This window comes from Myotis myotis, unplaced genomic scaffold (genome assembly GCF_014108235.1).
Source record: "Myotis myotis isolate mMyoMyo1 unplaced genomic scaffold, mMyoMyo1.p scaffold_m19_p_14, whole genome shotgun sequence".
Taxonomy (NCBI): Eukaryota; Metazoa; Chordata; class Mammalia; order Chiroptera; family Vespertilionidae; genus Myotis; species Myotis myotis.
In genome coordinates, this window is record NW_023416318.1 from 55,489,007 (window position 1) to 55,508,465 (window position 19,459).

At 49.5% G+C, this 19,459-nt stretch overlaps 2 protein-coding genes across 12 annotated transcripts; one reads left to right on the plus strand and one right to left on the minus strand.

Moving 5' to 3' along the window:
- ALKAL2 (ALK and LTK ligand 2) lies at positions 1 to 6,119 on the plus strand. Of its 2 annotated transcripts, none has more exons than XM_036335474.1 (6): positions 1 to 121; positions 711 to 1,026; positions 2,228 to 2,281; positions 2,361 to 2,441; positions 4,808 to 4,873; positions 5,637 to 6,119. In XM_036335474.1, exons 2-5 carry the CDS (start codon positions 768 to 770, stop codon positions 4,870 to 4,872), a joined length of 459 nt encoding a protein of 152 aa, XP_036191367.1. In that variant the 5' UTR covers positions 1 to 121; positions 711 to 767; the 3' UTR covers position 4,873; positions 5,637 to 6,119. The 2 variants fall into 2 exon arrangements, with proteins under 2 accessions (XP_036191367.1, XP_036191369.1); XM_036335476.1 differs by having other exon boundaries at positions 5,640 to 6,119.
- Positions 6,120 to 7,340: 1,221 nt separating this feature from the next.
- Positions 7,341 to 19,312, minus strand: ACP1 (acid phosphatase 1). Of its 10 annotated transcripts, none has more exons than XM_036335465.1 (7): positions 16,773 to 17,454; positions 15,970 to 16,043; positions 15,847 to 15,882; positions 15,608 to 15,721; positions 9,669 to 9,730; positions 8,297 to 8,402; positions 7,341 to 8,162 (listed from the first exon to the last, which is right to left on the minus strand). In XM_036335465.1, the coding sequence occupies exons 1-7, from the start codon at positions 16,834 to 16,836 to the stop codon at positions 8,085 to 8,087; spliced, it is 534 nt and encodes a 177-aa protein (XP_036191358.1). In that variant the 5' UTR covers positions 16,837 to 17,454; the 3' UTR covers positions 7,341 to 8,084. The 10 variants fall into 10 exon arrangements, 9 of the variants coding, with proteins under 9 accessions (XP_036191358.1, XP_036191359.1, XP_036191362.1 ...); XM_036335466.1 differs by lacking the exon at positions 16,773 to 17,454 and adding an exon at positions 19,166 to 19,311 and having other exon boundaries at positions 7,344 to 8,162; XM_036335469.1 differs by lacking the exon at positions 16,773 to 17,454 and adding an exon at positions 16,475 to 16,735 and having other exon boundaries at positions 7,344 to 8,162.
- Between the last annotated feature and the right edge of the window lie 147 nt (positions 19,313 to 19,459).

Genomic DNA, 19,459 nt, shown 5'->3' on the forward strand with positions numbered 1-19,459 from the left:
CCCAGGGCGCGTGCGGTCCCGCGTGCGGTGCGCTCCGGCCGGGCCGGGCCGGGCATGGAGTAGGGACGCGGAGTAGCGGGACCTCGCACCAACGCCGCGAGGATACCGGCGGCTCCGCCAGGTAGGCGGCCAGCTCCAGGCCAGTGGTCTCGGGCAGGTTTGGGCCGGTGCCCGCCCAGCGCCCAGGGGGTCCCGGGACCTGGCCCAGTGGCGACCGCAGCGAGGTCCTGACGGGGCGGAGGGTTGGGGACCTGGGGGGGGGGGGGGCGACGGCCACACAAAGACTGGGGACTCGGGCGCGCGGGCAGACCCCCCAGCGCGGCTCCGAAGGTTGAAGAAAGTTTGGCGACGCCCGCGCTCTCGTGCGGGAGGCGCCGTCCGTGAAAGTTCCGCGGGGCCGGGGCCGGGGTGGGACGCAGCCGGGGGAAAGCGAGGCCGCGGGGCTGGGCGCGCGGAGGAGGCGCCGGTCTCGCATCCCGGTGGGTGGACCTCCGTCCAGGTCCCCGGGAGACCTCCGCCTGGTGCCCCGCTGCTAGGCCCTTCTCTTCCCGCTTGGCCGACAGTGCAGGGCGCCCCTGCGCGGGTCCGTGGGGTTTGGCGGGGGTCAGCGGGGTCCTCGGGGAGGGGGGTCCCCGGCGGCGGCCTCTCCTGGAGCCGCTCCGCCCCGCCAATCCCCCGACTTTTTCCCGGCCCCCCCCTCCCCCCAACAGCCCATCCCTCCAGCCGGCGAGCTCGGCGCACGGACCTCCCGCCCGGCTGAGCGCACGATGCGCGGGCCCGGGCGCCCCTTCCTCCTGGGGCTGCTGCTCGTGCTGGGCGCGGCGGGGCCCGGCCAGGGCGGCCCAGAGCCCCGCGGGGAGGCGGACCGGCAGACGCTGCTACGGCTGCTGCTGGAGATCATGCAGGAGCTGAAGAAGTTCCACGCGGGGGAGGCCAAGCGGCTGCAGCCCCCGGGCCCGCGGGACGCCGTTCCCGGCCGCAGGGAGGCCGCCGACTACGCGCTGGACCCCGAGGAGCAGCGCGCGGGTGAGTGAGCGGCCAGACCGGAGCTCCTGTGGTTGGGAGCAGAAGGGTCTTTGGGAAAACGCGTTTTAAAAAGGCAAATGCATGTCAATTGTTAAAATAAGAAAATAGGGAGCCCGTGCATGATGCCTCGCGGACAACGGTCCACAGCCCACTTCCCACGCGAGGTTGTCACCTGGGCCGGTAATTTCCACGCAGACCTGGCTCTCCTGTTGGAAATGGACATATTTTCAGCAATTTTAACTGAGAGAAATGGCCCAGGCCCACCCCGCGCAGAGCCCACAGTAGGCCCGGGAGGTTTCCCAGGGAAGCAGGCGGCTTTTCACGCTCCCCTGACACAATTAGGTCAAACACGAAAAGGTCAGTGCTACGGAGACTGACTCGGTTGGGAGCAAATGAAGACTGACATGGGGGTGAGAGCCTCCCGTGTGGCGCGCTCCCGCTGAAAGAAAGAGGACCCGAGCGATTAGCCCGACCAGCGCAGGACAGGCGAGCGCAGGACAGGCGAGCGCAGGACAGGCGAGCGCAGGTGCTGCCTGACTGAAAGCAGCCACAGGCTGAAGCCGGGAGAATGCGGTGGAACCATGGCCAGTTACCGAATGCCCACCAGCGCTGTGGGTCGGCGTGGAAGGGGGGTTCCCCAGGAATACTTTTATCTCAGAAACGAGGCTCATGTCCTGCTTTAGCAGATAAACCGTGCATGTACCCAGCTTTCGTAACAGGTGGTTTGAAGGCATTTCATCCGACTTCTAAATACACACCACGAACAAGCAAAACTCTATCGTCCCTTTTTGTCTGAAGAATGAGGCTTTCCTTCTAGAACGTGGAGAGGTTGTGGAGAATTGATTCCTAAGCTCTTCGAGATAAACGTGCCTGAAAGTGATTTATTCACTGGGCGCTAACTCTCAAAACCAACCAGACATGTGATTTTCTTCACTTTACACGGTGACGGTCACACCTCTGTCCTGTGGTAGAGACCAGGCAGGTGACACTGGAGCTCTGTGGGTCGTCAATACTGTTTAGAGAAACATGATGCGATGTGTTCACATGTATCATGTACAACAGGCAGGAGCTCAGGCCTGTTTTATTTGGTCAACTGATAGGCGATGCAGACGTACCGGTAAGTTCCTTCAGCATTCGTGTAAGATCATGGGAGATGCTTCTTTCAGGCAACACAATAACCAACTTCTTTTCCCTCCAACAGAAATCGTTCCTCGAGATCTAAGGATGAAGGACAAGTTTTTAAAGCATCTCACAGGTAGGTTTCCTCCTCACCCCTCCTGTGCCCCGTCCTGGTACCCAGGAGCCTCACGCCCCTCTCTCCTTCCCTGTCCCAGGTCCTCTCTACTTCAGCCCCAAGTGCAGCAAACACTTCCACAGGCTTTACCACAACACCAGAGACTGCACCGTCCCAGCATGTGAGTGACAGCTGAGCTGCTGGGGCAGCAGGGGGTGGGCGTGTGTGTGTGGGGGGTCCCACGCCCTCCCAGACTGGCCTCCCTCCTAATACTGTTCCCTCACCCGTGGAGTTAGGGGCCAGGGTGACCCCCCCACTGGAGGGCACTGCACTGGGCAGCAGTCAGGGCCAAACTTGAAACTGGTGACATTCGCTGTGGTTAACCAAGGCTTAGAGTGGGTGTCGCTCATTCTGCTCAAGGATTTCCATCTACACAGCTGTGCCAATCAAACAAACGTTAGGAATAAGTCACTAAAGTGCCTACTGTGCACTGGGTGAGAAGAGGTGATGGGCCTACTTCCCTGGACAGCGATACCCTCGTCACCTGGAGGAAACTGCTGTTTCAAAACTCTGCTCTTCTGATGGCTCTGTCACTAACTCAGAAGCACAGGCCTGCCCTTCCCGGTGCCAAGCTGCTGTGCCGTGCTGGTGTTTATCCGGGACAGCACGCATTTCATTTCCCACAGCAGCTCCTGTGCTGTTCACAAAACAGTCACTATTAGGTAGAGTGATATCTACTAGAGCCCTAAAACCTTTTTCTTTTGAGGGAGTACAGTTTTCATTGACAGCTGGGGGAAGCAGGGTGGGAGATCACAGATACCAGGTATCTTACCAGCTGCTTTCAGGGTGACCAGGGGGCAGAGGAGACCCGCCTGTCCTGCCTTAAAAAGATAAGCCACTTTACAGGAAGTGGGAGTTTTTCCAGCTCAGACAGCAGTTACCCTGAATAACAACAGGTGTCATTTAAGGAGCTCCTTGTCCAGGCACATTCACAAAACCCCCAGGAAGGCTGAGAGCACCCCAGGCTCCTGCAGCTGACGGGGTGACCCCAAGGCAAACAGCACACCTCACACCCCTGCCATATGGGTCTGGTACACATCACCCCTGCATGTCCTTCCTGAGACAGTCACCTGCTGTCTGGGAATGATTAACCTGCTTCCTTTGTTGTCTAAGTGTGTGCCTACGTTTATGTTAAATGCTGCCCTACAATAACAGGACCAAAGACCTAAGTTTGAAAGTGGCCTTTGGGTCATTATTTCTATCCTTCCAATTGCAGATGAGGAAAGAGGCCCCACTTAGGCTGCTTGTGCAGACCACACATTCACTGCAGACCCTTCTCCGGGGCACCACGTGTGCCATGTGCTGCCTCCTGGGCTCGCAACTCAGCTGCAGCCACCACGGCTCCTAGTCCCCCCGTAGGCAGAGGCCGTTGTCAGTCAGACCCAACCACACTCTCCCGGGTGTCGGAGGTGGGTGTCGGAGGCACTGCATAAGGGTCCCTACCTGGGTCCACTCTCAGCCCAAGGCCTGCAGTTGGACCACATCCACGCTGCTCTGGGCACTTGGGAGGTTGTGCTAAGGGGACCCGAGGCCTCTGTACTTGGTGTGTCCTGGTCCCAGAGGAGTTCCTGGAATGGGAGGGTGTCAGGTCCTACCCAGACCCGGGCAGTCTGTGCCTCAGTAAGGTCCGGGGTGGACACACAGGTTGGAGGACCTGTGGACTGAATGGAAACGCATGCACAGGTGATGTTAGAACTGCCTGTAAAAACTGCAGCAGGTGGAGAGACCTCAGGAACTGAGGGCCCAGCCTCCGGAGACCATCCTGTCCTCTGAACCCAGATGCCTCTTCCTCTGGCTACTCAGGGCACCTGTGGGGTCTGAGTTACCTGCCGGTGTGACGCACTGTCCTTGATTCATTCATTCGGGTTTTCAGTTAGGAGTAGACTCTTCCACTTCTAGTGGGAGGGACTCTGTGACTTGAGCAGCCAGCTCAATCTTTATAAACCGAGGCAGCTTTGCAGCCCCTGTGCAGAGTCCTGCGGCTGGCTGCGGGGGGGGGGGGGGGGGGGGGGGGAGCACCTGAGGCTGGGATGACAGGGCAGTGGGATGGACCAGGACTTCAGTCTGCACCTGATTCGCTGACGGCTGCCCTCCGCCTGTGTCTTCATGCTCGATACCTGACATGACTCACTCTCTAGAATTTTATGCAGAAGGCTCTGCTATGAAGTCGAGGGGACTCAGCCTGCACAGGATAGAAACGTTAAGTAACAGCAGCATGAGAAGCCATCTGCTAGGGAGCAAAACTGAAGTTACTCCCATGAGCCCCAGCACAGCCTCCTGGTTACATCACCTCACCTCTGCCACCGGGCGCTAAGTTATTACATCAACAGCTTAGGGCCCATGGCTGCAAGTGATGGGGTCCGTTGCTCCCAGGGAACTCAGGAGACTTAAGGGAGTCAAATGGTCTCAGCAGTTGTGTGGTTGTTGTAAATGCCATTCACTGGAGCTACCTGGGGACTGACGGGTCCGGGGTTTTTCTCCACTCAGACTACAAGAGGTGTGCCCGGCTGCTGACCCGGCTGGCTGTGAGCCCCGTGTGCATGGACGGGTGAGGTAAGCTCCACACAATCAGCTGGCAGACCGGTGTCCCGCTGGGGACTGGAAACAGTTCATGGGGCTTCAGTAACACTCATGTTTTTGCCAAAGAAGCCTTACTTTAAGTTGACGTAACACTCAGAATATCAGTAAAAGGTGCCTGTACTGTCTACACAGTCCCAGGCCACCCATCAAGTACTCATGTGATGACATGGTTGGCACACAGTATGTTTATGTGAAGCTATTTCAGCACACAAGTCAGTGCGCACAGTAGGATGCACATCTGAAATCACACTTGCTCACTCCTTCACTCGGCACGCACTCACACCAGGCACAGGACTAACACATCCGTGCTGACTTTGTAGACCTGGAATACCTCCAAAGAAACACTACCTGGCCCAGGAACGCCGGTTTATCATCATTCCTAAAATAATGCCATGCTGACAGCTCAGGGCCGTGTGGAGATGAACTGCTGCTTCTTGGTAGCCTTGCAGACGTGCTCACACAGGTCCGGATGCTCGGTCTTGCCCAGGACGGCCCCCCGAGCTCTGAGGACCTGACAGTGGCAGCAGGACCAGACGTCCACCCGTGCTCACGGTGGTCCTCACGCCTTTACCTGGGCGGGTATGCAATCACCCGTAGCTGGGTTAGTTCCCACTTGGGGAACAGAGAACCATGCGTGCACAGATTCCTCATGTTTACAGACGTCATGTTACATGACTTAGCGCATGGGTCTTCTGGGGCCGGTAACTGGAGAGTGACAGCCCCATGTTTGTTTCAGCAGCGAGTGACCACAAAGGAAACCACGAGAAGTGCCTTGGAGACCAGCAGGGACACAGAACCTACTACCTTCACACACACGCCCCCTGAACAAGAGAGTTATTTTTGCAGACTCCCGTGATTCCTTCAGTTCCGTGTGTGGACACTGTTGGGCACCTGACAGTGAGCCCGCCTTTCCTTGAGGAAGCGAGCGCGCGCTTGCCGGTCACACCCTGCAAGGACGGAAGGCACCTCACTCTCCTAATTGGGTGAAATCACAGAGTATTTCTTTAGATTTCAAATATAGACTTGAAACTATATTTTCATATAGCATATGGTATGATTTAATATTTTTGTTACTTTTACAATTAAATTCCCAGATATTATTTGGAACTGCATGAAAACAATTTTTTAAAAAGATGGCTTCAGCCATGCTTTGGAGACAGTGAAGTGTAATCGTGTGCACAGCGAGGTCAATTCACCTGCCCTTTGTGTAATAAATGTAAGATAGGATCAGCCTATTGTGTAATATGTACATACTGTAAATAAAGCAAGTAATAAAGTGTTTGTTATAATAAAAATCTTAAAAGTGATTTTTTTTCTAACGTCCATCGCTGGGAATACACGGTGTACAAATCGATGAAGACAATACGGGCAGCAAGCCAGAGACATGAAAGGCATAAACAAGCAACACGGGAAGGCTGTACGTTTTTGTAACTAACAGTTATCACAGGTAGCAGTGAACGTTTCCACGTCTGCACCTGTAGTTCCCGTGTGACGAAGCATGGAGCACTGCCCTACAGGAACCTTGACTTCCAAGCAGCTCCAGGTTTTTACAGGCACAAATCTGACTGGATCCAATTTAAAAAGACAAGTGAACTCAGCGGAGTTTCTCTTCACGAACCCTGGTCTAGGGACAACCGTCCGGTTTGAGGACCGCACCTGAGACCGACATTAAACATGAAGAACGACAGGCATTCGTTCTGAACATAAAGGAACAGGGGAGGGAAAGCTCGGCTTCCTAAGCGATTCCTGGAAGATAGGGCGGGTAAATTTTTGAAGTGCTCTTTTAATCTCTATTCTCACTGGCTGGTTAATTACAGAACTTCTCCAGTCTTTACTTTTTAGTAGATCTTATCAAACTCTCAGCCTACCCTCTTAAGGGCCTGTGTGGCCTGGGAAGAGCTTTCATGGTGAGACTCTTGAGGAATCCTGTCTCCTGCCCTGGCCTCCCGTCTCCACCTCCATGTCTCTGCTGCACGGGTGGGACAGCCACCTGCTCATCCTCCAGGCACAAGGGGGTTCAGGACGAAGCACCCAGCCTGGGACCCTCATGGCGCTGCCGACAGGAGGTCCCCAAAACCCAGGAGAAGCAGGCAGCCTTCCTCTGACTCTTACTCCTCCAGGAAGTGACCCCCAGACTCTGGCTGGGGACTGCCCTGTGACGGAGACAGAGCTAGGAGTGGGGTGAAGACAACGTGAACTGCCACCCATGGAACCGGGACATCCACTCATAAGGGTCAGGCGAGGACACTCGGGTTGCAGGGGCCTCGAACTTCTTCCATAAACAGACATAACTGTCATTTTCCTCATTGTCCTTCCTAACACTGGAGATAACTGTACATATAGCATCACAGATCATTTGAAAGGAAAAATCAAAGCACCCTTTCCAATTCTTCTTCACTTGTTAATAAAGAAGCAGGCAAACAGCAGACTTACATCTTAGTCGTATTTTTATAATTTCCCCAGTTTATTTTGAAGTCTTCTCTAACATGTAGCCATATAAGTTTTAGATTAGTTATCTGAAAGGACATAGAAGTTACCTATAAATTAAACACTGAAGAATACGTATCACCACATCAATATTTAAGCATTCCAACTTAAAATTTTCCAACTCTTACTAACCACAGATAAAGCAGCTAACAAGTGTCCTTCTTTCTGGATATAATTATGGCTCAACTGGGACAAATAAGCTGACTCCCTTATGCTACAAGCTAGACAGAAACTAGGAAGGACTGTTATTCCATAAACCTTTCTCTTTCCTACAAGCACACGGTGTGAATGAACACACTCATGCAGCTATGAGCCCCGAGGGAGGGCCCCTACCGCCCATGGAAGGGAGTGCCGGGGACAGGGCGCTTCTTCTGTCGTCCAGACTCGGGGAAGGAGGAGGGCAGGTGACTTACGAGGCTCACATGCTGACAGAGGGATAGGTTGTTCTACGATTTCGTCTGTAACTGGAGCCAAGTGGGGGGCCCCACTGGTGTAAGAACACTTCATGTGCCCCATAAACTGTCTGAGTCAAAGATATTTATTCTTTTGCCAAACACAACCACTGATTTCCATCTACAATTATTTTTAAGGTAAGAAACAGCAGGTGGATGCAAATACCAGCACTGGCCTTGAGCTACGGATGTGACCCTCGGCTGGGACGTGGGGCCGGGCACCAGCGGGCTCAGGGACGGACGCACTAGTGGGCCTTCTCCAGGAAGGCCCTGCAGCACCTCAGACACTGCTGGTACACGGTTTCAAAGTCGGACTCATTCCCCTAGGAGGAAAGAAAAAATAAATAAACCTGTGAAACAAAAATGTCCCGAGAACCTCAGCACGCCATTCCATGTGGCTGGACACAAAGTGGGTGGTCCTCACACTGGCCCCGTGTGGGCATGGGCCCGTACTCACGTAATAGGGGTCTTCAATAATGAGCTGCTTCTGAGGATCGTAGCTCCCAAGCAGTTCAATTTTAGCTTTGCTGTTATTGACTTGATGACTTTTTCTAGTCAAGTCTCTGTAAAATTGAAGCGGTAACTTAGTTTCCTGACCAGTGGTCTCAGGTTAAACAGGGGCATGTGCCAGGGTTTTATGAAACACCCAGCAGTGGTGGCCTGATCTGAACAGGATGTCAGACACAAGAGCCGCCGATCTCAGACAGCCGATTGCCAGCTGCACAGCAGCACCATCTCCTGACCTTTTACACCAAACATGCATCCACAAGTCAGAGCATAGCCCTGGATTCCCCCGTGAAACACAATCCATCAGAGACCCGGCTCGGGGATTAAACAGAGACATCCGTGGATCTCGAAAGGCCATGGGAACTAAGCCCCGAGGGCTGTCAGCCTCCGAGGTGCTAGGTCCCCATCAGCCTCTCTCCTCACTCCTGGGCCTCGGCCTCCCTGCTCACTCCGGGGCCTCAGCTGCACCTGAGCTGGGACAGGCAATTGACACCCTCTCCTCAGCCCTCATGCTGCTACAGGAGGAAAAGCTGACTTTGCTGAGCTACATGGCAATACACCTCGCCTGAGCACAGTGCTGCCATGGGGCGTGTGAGTGTCTTAACAGACCATTTCCCTAAAGGGACCTGGGCTCACGTGAGGCACAGGCAGGACTCTGCTTTCCCAGCGCTGAGGACCCACCCACCGAATCTGTGAACCTGGGCAAATACCTTCAGTGCCCTATGCATGGAGTCCCCAGTAAGATGGGGCAACCATACACACCTAGCAGTTGCGGGCTTTGGCACCCATGGCTGACAACACATTACATCAAGGTCAGACATTTTCATCAAATACCATTCAGCATCAGGTTGTTGTTTTTTTAAATCAATTAAGGCAATCAACAATTTAAATAGAGTAAGATGTTTTCTGTCAGTCTCAGTTTTTTTGTGCGAGGGGTAGAGGTGGGGGGGGGGAGTCAGATGAGAAACACAATAAAACACCACATTGTCCAGGAGTCACTGCAGCCACAGCAAAGCCACTCCCCGCAACCATGACACCACACCGCTGGGAGAACCTGCCCACACGCCAGCTGCTCTCCGAGTTACAGGTGCTAACTCAACTGTCCCTCATCTGAGCGGTGTCTCTTTGTAAATATACCCATAAGACAGTTCTAAATTAATCTCTGAATTTCTTACTATGCTAAATAAATTAATTCTGTAAACTGTGGCCATCACTATCTAATAAAAAATTTACGATAATATAAAAGTCACTTGGACAGCAAACTACTTGGCCTGTCACTGGAATGAGGGTTGAACAGAAATATCCTTCAGAAAGGCGATTACCTCAGATTGCTCTCATCCATACACAGCATATAATCGAATGTGACAAAATCTTCTTTAGTAACCTGAAATTACATAAGAAATCAAAAGCATAGTATTTATATTTATACCAATCAAGTCTAGAGGATACAGAGCAGTAAAAAAAATGGCTATATTAGAACCTATTACTCAAAAATTAAATCTAGGGTACTTTAAAGTGAAAACAGAGTTAACCTATTTCCTAAAATTGTATTGCAAAAAAATATCCTATGTAATAAAAGGCTAATATGCAACCTGTCCCCTTGGGAGTTTGACCACCCACTATGATGTGCGCTGACCACCAGGGGGTGGCGTGGAACGATCGGCCCTGATCACCAGCCAGGCCTACGGACCCTACCCATGCACCAGGCCTCTAGTTATATTATAAAGTTCCTGAATAAATATAAAATAGTATAATATGTAGACACAGAGTTTATACTTCATCTTCAATTTCTTAGTAACAATGCAGAATTCAGTTAACGTATCAAAATGTCATACACACACAAATGAAAATGAAAACCCAATGATTCAAAATCTATGGGACACAGTGAAAGCAGCTGTAAGAGGGAAATTCATAGCATTACTGGCCTACCTCAGGAAATAAGAAAAATATCAAATAAACAACCTAACCTCACACCTAAAGGAACTAGAAAAAGCAAACAAAGCCCAAAGTGAATAGAAGGAAGAAAATAATAAAGATCAAATTAGAAATAAAAGTAGAGACTAAAAAATAATAGAAATAAAACCAAAAGTTGGTTCTTTGAAAAGATAATCAAGATTGGCAAACCTGTATTCAGACTCACGCAAGAGTCAAAGAGAGAGGAGCCAAATAAATATAATCAGAAATGAAAGGGGAGAAGTAACAACTTACACCAAAGAAATACAAAAAAATTGTAAGAAAATATTACAAACAACTATATGTCAACAAATTGGACAATATGGAAGAAATGGATAAATTCCTAGAAACATACAATTTTCTAAGACTCAGTCAGGAAAAAACAGAAAATCTAAACAGATTACTAGTAACAAAATCAGAGTAGTAATCAAAAGCTCCCAACAAACAAAAGTCTGAGACCAAATGGCTTCAAATCACCTATTCTTCTCAAACTATTCCAAAAATTTCAAGTGCAGAGAAGGCTCTAAAAACTAATTTTACAAGGTCAGCCTTACCCTGATTCCAAAACCAGACGGAAACATTACAAAAAAGGAAAAATACAAGCCAATACCCCCAATGAACACAGACAAAAAAATCCTCAACAAAATACTTGCAAACCGAATTCAGCAAAACATTAAAAAGATCATGCACCATGATCAAGTGGGATTTACTCCAGGGATGCAAGGTTGATGCAATATTCGCAAATGAATAAATGTGATACATCATAAACAAAATAAAAGATAATCATAGTCATATCAACAGATGCAGAAAAACCACTGACAAAATCTAGCACCCACTTATGATAAAAACACTCAGCAAGGTGGGAATAGAGGGAACATACCTCAACATAATAAAGGCCACATATGACAAACCCACAGCCACGATCAAGTCAACAGGGAAAAAGTAAAAGCGTTTCCCTTAGGATCAGGAACAAGACAAGGATGTCCACTTCCACAACTCATACAACATAGTACAGGAAGTCCTAGCCACAGCGATCAGACCAGACGGAGAAAAAAAAGGCATCCAAATTGGAAAGGAGGAAGTCAAATTCTCATTATTGGCAGATGACATGATACTGTATATAGGGAGCCCTAAAGATTAACTGATAAATGAGTTCAGTCAAGTAGCAGCATACAAAATTAGTATTTAGAAATTAGTTGCATTTTTACACATCAATATCAAACTACTCAAAAGACAAATTAAGAAAATCCCATTTACAACTTCATTTTATATATACATCCACACACACACACACACACACACACACACACACACACACACACTAGAGGCCCGGTGCATGAAAATTCATGCACTGGAGGGGAGCCCTCAGCCTGGCCTGCCCCCTCTCACAGTCCGGGAGCCCTCAGGGCGGGAGGTGACCCGGTGATCAGGGCCTCTGCTGCTGCTACTGCCGGCAGTGCAAGCCTCGGGCGGCCCTGGTTACCTGAGCCTCGGGCAGCCATGGGCGGCTGGGGGACTGAGGGGACTGGGGGAGTCCAGAGGTAGGCATGCAGGTGGGCCTGGCCTTGCCACACACCTGCTGCCCCGGTGGGGCTGAGGGGACTGGGTGCCGCCATCTTTGAGGGTGAGCAGTCAATTAGCACATTCCCTCCTTAATGGCTGTGGGCGCCACCATCTTTGAGGGCAGGGCAGTCAATGAGCATATTCCCGCCTTATTGGCTGTGGGCGCCGCCATTTTTGCGATGATGTGAGGGTCAATTAGCATATTCCCTCTTTATTGGATAGGATGTATCTAGGAATGAATTTAACCATGGAGGTAAAAGACCTGTACTTGGAAAATGAAAAGGCATTGCTGAAGAAGACAGAATAATACACCATGTTCATGGATTGGAAGAATTAACATTGTTAACATGTCTATATTACCCAAAGCAATCTAAAGATTCAACCCCTATCAAAATACCAATGGCATTTTAAACAGAACTAGAACAAATAATCCTAGGATTAATATGGAACACAAAAGACCCCGAATAGCCACAGCAATCTTGGGAAAGAACAAAGTTGGAGGTATCACACCACCTGATTTCAAACTATCTACAAGGCCATAGTAATGAAAACAGCATGGTACAGACATATAGGTGAATGGGACGGAATTGAGAGCCCAGAAATAAACCCATGCCTATAAGGTTAGTTAACAACTGACAAAGAAGACAAGAACATACAATGGGGTAAAGACCGACTAGTCAATAAATGGTGCTGGGAAAACGAGACAGAAACATGCAAAACAATGAAAACAGACCACCGTCTTACAACAGGTACAAGAATAAACTCAAAATGGACTGGACTAAATGTTTTAAACATAAGATAGTTAAAACCACAAAATCCTAGAAAAAAGAGGCAGTGAACTCTCTGACATGGGTCTTAGCAGTATTTTTTGGCTATGTCTCCCAGGGAAAAGACAACAAAAGGCAAAGCAAACACATAGGACTACATCAAATTAAAAAGCTTTTGAACCACAAAGGAAACCATCAACAAAACAAAAAAGCAACTACTGAATGAGAAGGTATTTGTAAATGATATATCCAATGAGAGGTTAATATCCAAAATATAGAGCAAACTCATACAGCTCAACATCAAAAAAACAAACAACCCCATAAAAAAAATCCCACGTCTGGGTGTGTATCCAACCTGGACACACTGTGATTCTGGGTGTGTGTCCAAGAGAACCACACACACAGGTGTTCCCTGGAACACACGCACAAAAACACCCACAGCGCAGAGCTTCACACTGGAAACCACCATGTCCAGCAAGAGCCGGACGTGAACTGCACACAGCTGTCAGATGACAGGGCCCAGCGTGACCACGAGGCCTGCCATGGGAACGCAGTGGGGAGTCAGAGAGACAGGACCCACTTTCCGCGGTGACTTCTGGAGGAGGGGGAGCAGCGAGGCTGGTCATCCTGTAGAAACGTACTGACTCTGGGTGCTCTTGTCAGAGAAGTTTACTGAAAAGAGGAAAGAATGTCCAGTAAAGTAAACATCTCCATAGCACTAACCGGATGCGAGCCTTCGCTTGCTCAGGAGCACTGCCTGCATCCATTACAAAGAAAAAAGGACCCTGCACGTATTCTCTTCATTAAACCCAAGCTGAAGGTACTGGGGAAATGAACCTTTTAAGAAACAGGAAACAATAGTTCTCATACAAATCATGACAATGACTAAAGAGAAAACCTATGAACATTAGCGAGATTCTAAAATTAAAGATCTGATGTGACACTGATTTGTAAAACATATTTACTAGCAGTAGTTTTTAAGCTAGCACTGAAGTTTTAAAAATTTGAGGAAAAAAATTTTAAAAACAAGAAAAGAAAAAGGCAAAAACAGAGTATGTGGGAATACTACTTCTCAAACTGGTAATTGCTAGTATTCTTAAAAAATAAAATTTCTAAAAAATAAAAATAAAAATAAATAAATAAAAAATTATTTTAGAAAATGAAAAAAAATAAATAAAATTTCTAGCTTTGATTTTTTTAAAAACCAAAATACTTTATATATTTAAAATACTTTCTTTGTACCCACTTTTAGTATATAACAATGTATGAAAAACCATCAGATCTCAGTGAAAAATAGAAAATATGAAAGTATGACTGCTCATAATTCTGAAAAACTCCTCAAAATACGTCTACATTCTTTAAAAATACAAAAGAGAGAGTGGCAAAGCGTGCAAAAGCCTGACCAGATTAGAATGGGCAAATGAGAAAAATTCACTCCTCTGTCCAATGAAAATTCCTTTTAAGAAAGGGTCAGGTCCTTAATACAGGTAATTTAAATAGTAAATTGTTAATACACTGAGTCAAATGACACAGCCAGAAACTGGAAGTTCACAGATCTGAGTAAACCTCTCTAAGCCAAAAATAATGTCTAACTAATTTCTGAGGCATCATTAATGAATTCAAAGTGTTTCTAAGACAATTCTGTTTTTGTGAATTTTCTAGCTCACACCTTGATGTTTCACATCCCGATGCTTTTATTAAAACAAAGTGCTGACCAAATTCCTGCTCTACCATTTGAAGCTGGGTAACTTTAGGTAAGTCGTTTGTTTTTTTCTCCAGAACTCAGTTTCTTGATCTGCAAAATGGGTTTACCAACTACTCCCTTCCCTAAAGGGCAATGAAGAGAAAAAAAATTGAGATGATCAAATTAAAACTACAGGGCGGTGTGGCAAAGCAATCTGAAAAGCTTTCCAAGATTTAGTATAACAAGGATTAAAGTTCTGATTCAAGCACTAATACTAATTCATAGTTCTCGCATTGCCTTCCATTCTTATTGAAATGTAACATATTTGAGGACTGATTTTCAAAGCATTCACCTCCTCACCCTGAAGATCTCAAAGCCCTTCTCAGGACAAGGCCTCCTGTCCTCAGAAGCTAACCTGCAGTCCTGTTAGGCCTGCGGAGCCTGATATTCCCTTAGGTTGGATACCAAAGGAAGGTACAAGATTTTAGCCAGATTTTTAAAAAATCCACTGAAGCTCCATAAAATCATCACAGTTCCTGCTGAATAAGATAGGAGACATTCTGAATGACCAAGGAACCAACCTCTCTAGGACCTTGCCCCTGTGGCTGTGGAAGACTCCATGGGCCCCGCATCTCCACTCAAAGACTGCTGTGAAACCTCGCTCCCCTGTGGTATGTGAGCCTAGGACCCTGCAGTCCACTAAGGTGTCCGCCAACCCCAGGGGCGATTACATTAGTTAAATGTAAAGTCCAACCCCTGGGTCACACGGGCATCACGTCAAGTGAGCAGCGGTCACCTGTCTCCCCGGAGGGCACAGACACAGCACACCATCCTCACCACCACAGGTCCTACTGGGCAGCGCTCGGAACCTAAACCCAGGCGACCCAGTGCTGGATGCAGGCTGTGTGCCCACAACAATGTCAGCGCGGCCTGAGGCTTCTAAGGTGCCTCTCAGATGAAAATGCCTGGGTACAGGCGGAAGGACCTTACCCCAGCAACAGCCCTGTGAGGCGAGAGTGTCACAGGGGCTCCTGGTCAGAAGGAGGGGACTGCAGCTCCCGCCCAGGGTTCTCCTCTTGACACATCAGTCACTAATTACATTTCATTAAGTCAATTCCAAGACCCCAAAAGTCTGTGGAACCAGAAGTGAAATGGAATGGGTGCACTGTCGCAATTAAATCAACCGTGAATAAACACACCCAACAAGAGGTAAGTCTGGGTAAGCCTCTCACAGCCTCCGAAGCTACGGGTCTCTGTGTGACAGACATTAAAAGTTAAATGAGATCTCTTCTACCTGTCTTGCTTTGTGGGCTGTGTCGATGCCATGATTTCTTAGGCAGCTCACAGCTCTTGGATCTGGTGCCCGGCCCACGTTCCAGGCAGAAACAGCACTGCTGTCAATGACCCACTGTAACACAAAACACACGCGTGCACCTTCAGGTTCAGGTACGGTACCTGCCGGGCAACGTGATTCATGGGAACACCATGCTTCTTCATGCAATTCTGCCCTCGATAATCAGGAGGGTTTCCTACTTCGTACGTGGAGGTCGCTGCACTGTCTATCCTCCACTGCAGGAGAAAAAAAAATATTTTTTCGCAATTTCCTGCCCTGAAGGCGTTCAGGTCGGCCTCTCTAAAACAGTGAACGGCACTTACCTTATCTGAGACGTTTTGATCAGTTACAAGTTTCCTGAAAACTGCCTCAGCAATGGGTGATCGACAGATGTTACCTTAAAAACACAGGAGAGGGCAGAAGTGAGGGTCAGGTTTGAGGGAGGACAGGTGCTGACTGCCAGCACAGAGTGGCTGGTGGGCCTCGTCCCACCTGCCCAGGGCACCCCTTCCCAGGAGAGCATCTGCTTGGAGGCCGTTGCCCTGCCCGTGGAGGCAGGACCTGTGAGCACCAGCTGGCCAAGCCCAAGTTCAAGGGTCTGACACCCACGGTGCAAGCACTCAAAGTACCAATGACAAAGACATCAGAAAGACAACCATAACCAAAATCGGTTTTCCAGGTTGCTATCAATGACCCCGAAGTGGGTCATGAAATCAACTTGGTGGGTAGTAACCAACTAATGTTAAAATGAAACACAACAGTTAAAAAATAAAGCATTTTCAAGTATATTGCACATAACAAGGGTTACTACTATTTCATAAGACACACCGATGTGCTTAGGCATGAGTAGTCAGCACAAACTTTCACTTCATCCTGTGTGTGAAGTCCTAGCTGGAGTGGCAGGACCCGGGAGTCGGCCTGAGTCACAGGCACGGCTTCTAGGGCACCAGGCGGGGACCCCCAGGGCCACCCTCACTCAGACCAGCTTCCCACAAGTTTGGGAGTCCCACAGGTTAAATAATCCTTTAGAAGGACTCACAGCATTCAGGAAAATGCTATACTTAAAACTGCACTTTTATTTTAATAAAAAGTTAAAAGCAGAACCAGCCCACGTTAAGGAGCATACAGCAGATCCTGGGAGGGCTCCCAGCAGAAAGCTTTCTGGCCTCAGGGACGCATCGCCCCGTCATCAGCGTGAGCCCAGGATGCTCACCAGGCTAGATGCAGAGGGTGCGCTGGGTTCTCATTAGTAGGCATGACTGCCGGATTATCAGCCCGTGGCTGGATCCAGCACCCCAGGGCTGAGTTATCTCCTTGGTCCCCCACGCAGGGCAGGGCAGGGCAGCTCCCTGAGAACAAGACACTCCTCCCAGGAGCCAGGACAAAAGCCATCCCTTTTCTCAGTCTGGGCCTGAATTCCTCACTCACAGGGGAAAAAGATAAAAGACATAAAATCTTCTCTGAAATTATCTCTACCATGTGCCGAGCAATGTATTTACAGAGATACAGAGTTAGCTACAATAAAACAGGAAAATCAACGCTGGTGATGGGAACACAGAAAAAAATTCTAAAAAGAATAAACAACCTAAGAAGAAAATTGGTTATCAGAAAACAAGGAAGGAAGAGTAGAGTGGATTTTTAAAGGCCGAAGAGGACCTTAATGGGCACCATCTTGAAAGGGGACTTGAGTCAGGGCGACTGGATGAATGAGCATATTTTCCACACTTTTCCCCCAGATGGCTACTTTTACAGCAAGAAGATATCGGTATAAGTGTAGGTAAGAAAAAAAATTTACGCCCTAGCCGGTTTGGCTCAGTGGATAGAGCGTCAGCCTGCGGACTGAAGGGTCCCAGGTTCGATTCCGGTCAAGGGCATGTACCGTGGTTGTGGGCACATCCCCAGTGGGGGGTGTGCAGGAGGCAGCTGATTGACGTTTCTCTCTCATCGATGTTTCTCTCTATCCCTCTCTCCTTTCTCTCTGTAAAAAATCAATAAAAAAATATTTTTAAAAAATTTACTACTGTAAAGATTAGAAGTTAAAATCCTACTACCTAAGAGATCAACAGATAAGAGATGCTTGCTTATAACTAGCCCTCAATTTCAAAAGTCGACATCACTAAATTGACATGTCATTTAAAGAGAGAGCTTGTCAGGAAAACACAGCACTCCAGGTTCCACCTTCAGAAAAGTTGTGAAACTTAAAATGTCTCCTTCAGATTCCTCTAGGAAAAAAATTTCAATCTATAAAGTCTCGTTTGTTTTTTCCAAATTAGAAGCATAATATGGACTTATTCAATACCTTCATTTCAAGGTAAGAGACTCAGAAAAAAATTAAATTCTCCAAGGGCAGACGTCCCACCCGGGGAGGCCCGCTGCAACACCCAGCACAGTGTGTGGCACACAGTCAGTTGTTGTCAGAAAAAGTCCTCTGACACCACGAATACGGTATCACCTGCAGCCTTGCTGGCTGTTATCTTACAAAAACAGAAAAAACACTTAATAATCTTGCCAAAATAAGTTCAATTCAGTGAAAAGCATGCGACACTTTTTACTTTAGTCTGAAAAAGGTCCAAGTAAAGGCCCTGAAGGAAGGAGATCTGTACACTTTAGCAACAGCGCTCACTGTCCCGTGCACAGGTCCCAGGTGAGATGGTCCCGCCTGCGGCCCGCCCGCTGGTCTAATCTCAGCACAACAGCTGCGCACCATCCTCCTCAGGCCTGGAGACGGGGACCAAAACCCGCCTGTGTGTGCAGCCCACGGAGCTAAATACAATTCACACATTTTTAAACAGATTTTAAAAACCCTCAAAAGTAGAGGAACCTCTTGTGACATGGGAGAATGGTATGGAATTCAAACCCAGTGTCTTTAAGTAAAGCCGCTGGGCCCAGCCATGCTGGACCCTTTATGTGCGAGGGCCCGCAGAGCACAAAACAGAGACAGCTCGCAGACTCCTGGCCCCAGGCCCTCGATGCACAGCGGGCAGTGACTCCTCCCTCCGCACCCAGAGGTGCTCGTTAGCATCCACGGGGGCGGCGAGAAACGTCACCCACCACCTCCCACGCGCAGGTACAGAGGAGGGTGCGGAGGGCTGGAGAATTAGGTCTCCCCGGTTTGGCTTTTACAACAAAAACTCCAAACCCGTGCAGTGCATCTACCTTCAGCTCAGATTCATTCACAGGCCTGAGCCGTGAACACCACCACCTAAGGCTGTGCTGGGTCTGGGGCAGCAGGAGCCCCCCCCCCACGCCCCCGCAGCGTCAGGACTCCCCGGCGAGCGCTGACAGTGGTTCCGGCGGGCGCCACGGGAAGGGCCAGGCTCGGAGACAGGACAGGCGAGGGGAGGCGAAGGGACCCGCTGTGCAGACGGACCGGGCCGCGACGCAGCGCTGCGCGGAGGGGAAGCGGGGCTCCCGGCCCACCCTCGGGACCTACGTCCTCGCCCAGCGCGCAGCCCCGAGCGCACGGGGCCCACCCAACCCCCAGGGAAGTGGGACGGGGGCTAGAACCGCACGTCTCACCCAGACACACGAATAGCACCGACTTGGGTGCCTGCTCAGCCATCTTCGCGCGCAAACACCGTGGCGCCCACAGACCGCGTAGGAACTGTACGGGCGCAGCGCATGCGCACTCTGAGCGGACCGCCCCGCGCGCCTGCGCTGTCCGACTTTAGAGCCTCCTGGGGCGAGCCTGCGGGACTTGCGCCTGCGCAGTCGGGCGTAAACTACGCGGCGGGAGGCGGGGCCGAGAGGCCTCAAGGGAGGGACGGAGAGGGGGGCGGTGCTATATTCCTGGGGGCGGGGCCTCGGTGCTGG

What these genes read in the sequence shown, in the direction of transcription:
- ALKAL2 (XM_036335474.1), top strand. Translation starts at nt 768, where the DNA reads ATGCGCGGGCCCGGGCGCCCCTTCCTCCTGGGGCTGCTGCTCGTGCTG. An exon ending in GTTTTTAAAGCATCTCACAG is followed by an intron (nt 2,282 to 2,360) that starts GTAGGTTTCCTC and finishes TCCCTGTCCCAG; the next exon opens with GTCCTCTCTACTTCAGCCCC. An exon ending in AGACTGCACCGTCCCAGCAT is followed by an intron (nt 2,442 to 4,807) that starts GTGAGTGACAGC and finishes TTCTCCACTCAG; the next exon opens with ACTACAAGAGGTGTGCCCGG.
- ACP1 (XM_036335465.1), bottom strand. Translation starts at nt 16,836, where the DNA reads ATGACGGGGCGATGCGTCCCTGAGGCCAGAAAGCTTTCTGCTGGGAGC. An exon ending in GAGCCCTCCCAGGATCTGCT is followed by an intron (nt 16,044 to 16,772) that starts GTATGCTCCTTA and finishes TGTGTTTTTAAG; the next exon opens with GTAACATCTGTCGATCACCC. An exon ending in ATCAAAACGTCTCAGATAAG is followed by an intron (nt 15,883 to 15,969) that starts GTAAGTGCCGTT and finishes TTTCTCCTGCAG; the next exon opens with TGGAGGATAGACAGTGCAGC.